At 43.2% G+C, this 914-nt stretch overlaps 1 protein-coding gene across 1 annotated transcript in view; it reads left to right on the top strand.

The window, feature by feature from the left end:
- The window catches only part of AHNAK2 (AHNAK nucleoprotein 2), a 29,256-nt gene that overhangs the window by 6,036 nt on the left and 22,306 nt on the right, over positions 1–914 (top strand). Inside the window, exon 7 of the mRNA XM_031066192.1 lies at positions 1–908. This exon is cut by the window's left edge and continues 1,053 nt beyond it. Within this exon, the coding sequence (XP_030922052.1) occupies positions 1–908 (908 nt within the window). The remainder of the gene's footprint in view (positions 909–914) is intronic.

Below are 914 nucleotides of genomic sequence, written 5' to 3'. Positions count from 1 at the left end.
TTCAATGTCAAAACCCTTTTGCCAGATGCACAATCAGACATATCTACTTGGAAAATACAAATGCCATCATTCAAAGTGGCCAAAGCACCAAAAACAGACATGAAAGTAACAGGAGAAGAAAGGAAAGAGGACACAGAAGATAAGATAAAAAAGCAAAGGATGGAGGAAGATGGCATGCCCACAAATGACAAAGCCTTAAACGTAGAAATTGAAATGAAGAGAGGAGAAAAAGATATAGAGGGGAAAGAAAGCAAATTCAGACTGCCAAAGTTAAAATTCCCTACATTTACCTGGTCAAATACCAAGGAAGAAACAACCCAAGTGGAAGCAGATATAAGTGGCAGGGAAGTAAAAGTGCAAACCTTGGAAAATGATGGAGAACCTCAGGTAAGTGGACCACCAGAAAAAATTACTGTTCCGGGTCTTGAAACAGAAATAGGGGTATCCATGGGAAAAATAGATGAAAACAATATAATACAAAAAACTGAAGACCAGTTGCCGAGTCCGAAAAAACCAAGTGTAAAATCTTCCCAAATAGAAATTAAAACTCAAGATACAAAAAGAAAAATACAGACATCAAAAACAGATATTGAAATAGAGAAGAGGGAATTCAATAGAACATCAAAAGCTGAATTTTCAGAAAATACACCATCAAATATCAAAGATCCCAAGGCAGACATCAGCCTGCCCTCCATCGACGTCACTCTTCCACAGGCCAGCGTCGACCTGCAGGTCCCCGAAGCCAGCCTTAGCCTTGAAGGAGAAGCCAAAGTGCCAGAGAAGGAGGCCACCAAGACCAAGGACGGCAAGTTCAAGATGCCCAAGTTTGGCATGCCTTCCTTTGGCTGGTCCAGCAGCAGAGAGGCCAAGGGCACCGTGGCCGCCGAGGTGGACGTCAGCCTCCCGGAGCCCCC

The sequence above is a fragment of the Geospiza fortis genome, unplaced genomic scaffold (genome assembly GCF_000277835.1).
Source record: "Geospiza fortis unplaced genomic scaffold, GeoFor_1.0 scaffold23, whole genome shotgun sequence".
In the NCBI taxonomy this organism is placed as follows: domain Eukaryota; kingdom Metazoa; phylum Chordata; class Aves; order Passeriformes; family Thraupidae; genus Geospiza; species Geospiza fortis.
The sequence above is the reverse complement of the archived record's forward strand: the minus strand, read 5'-3'. Positions and strand labels throughout refer to the sequence as shown.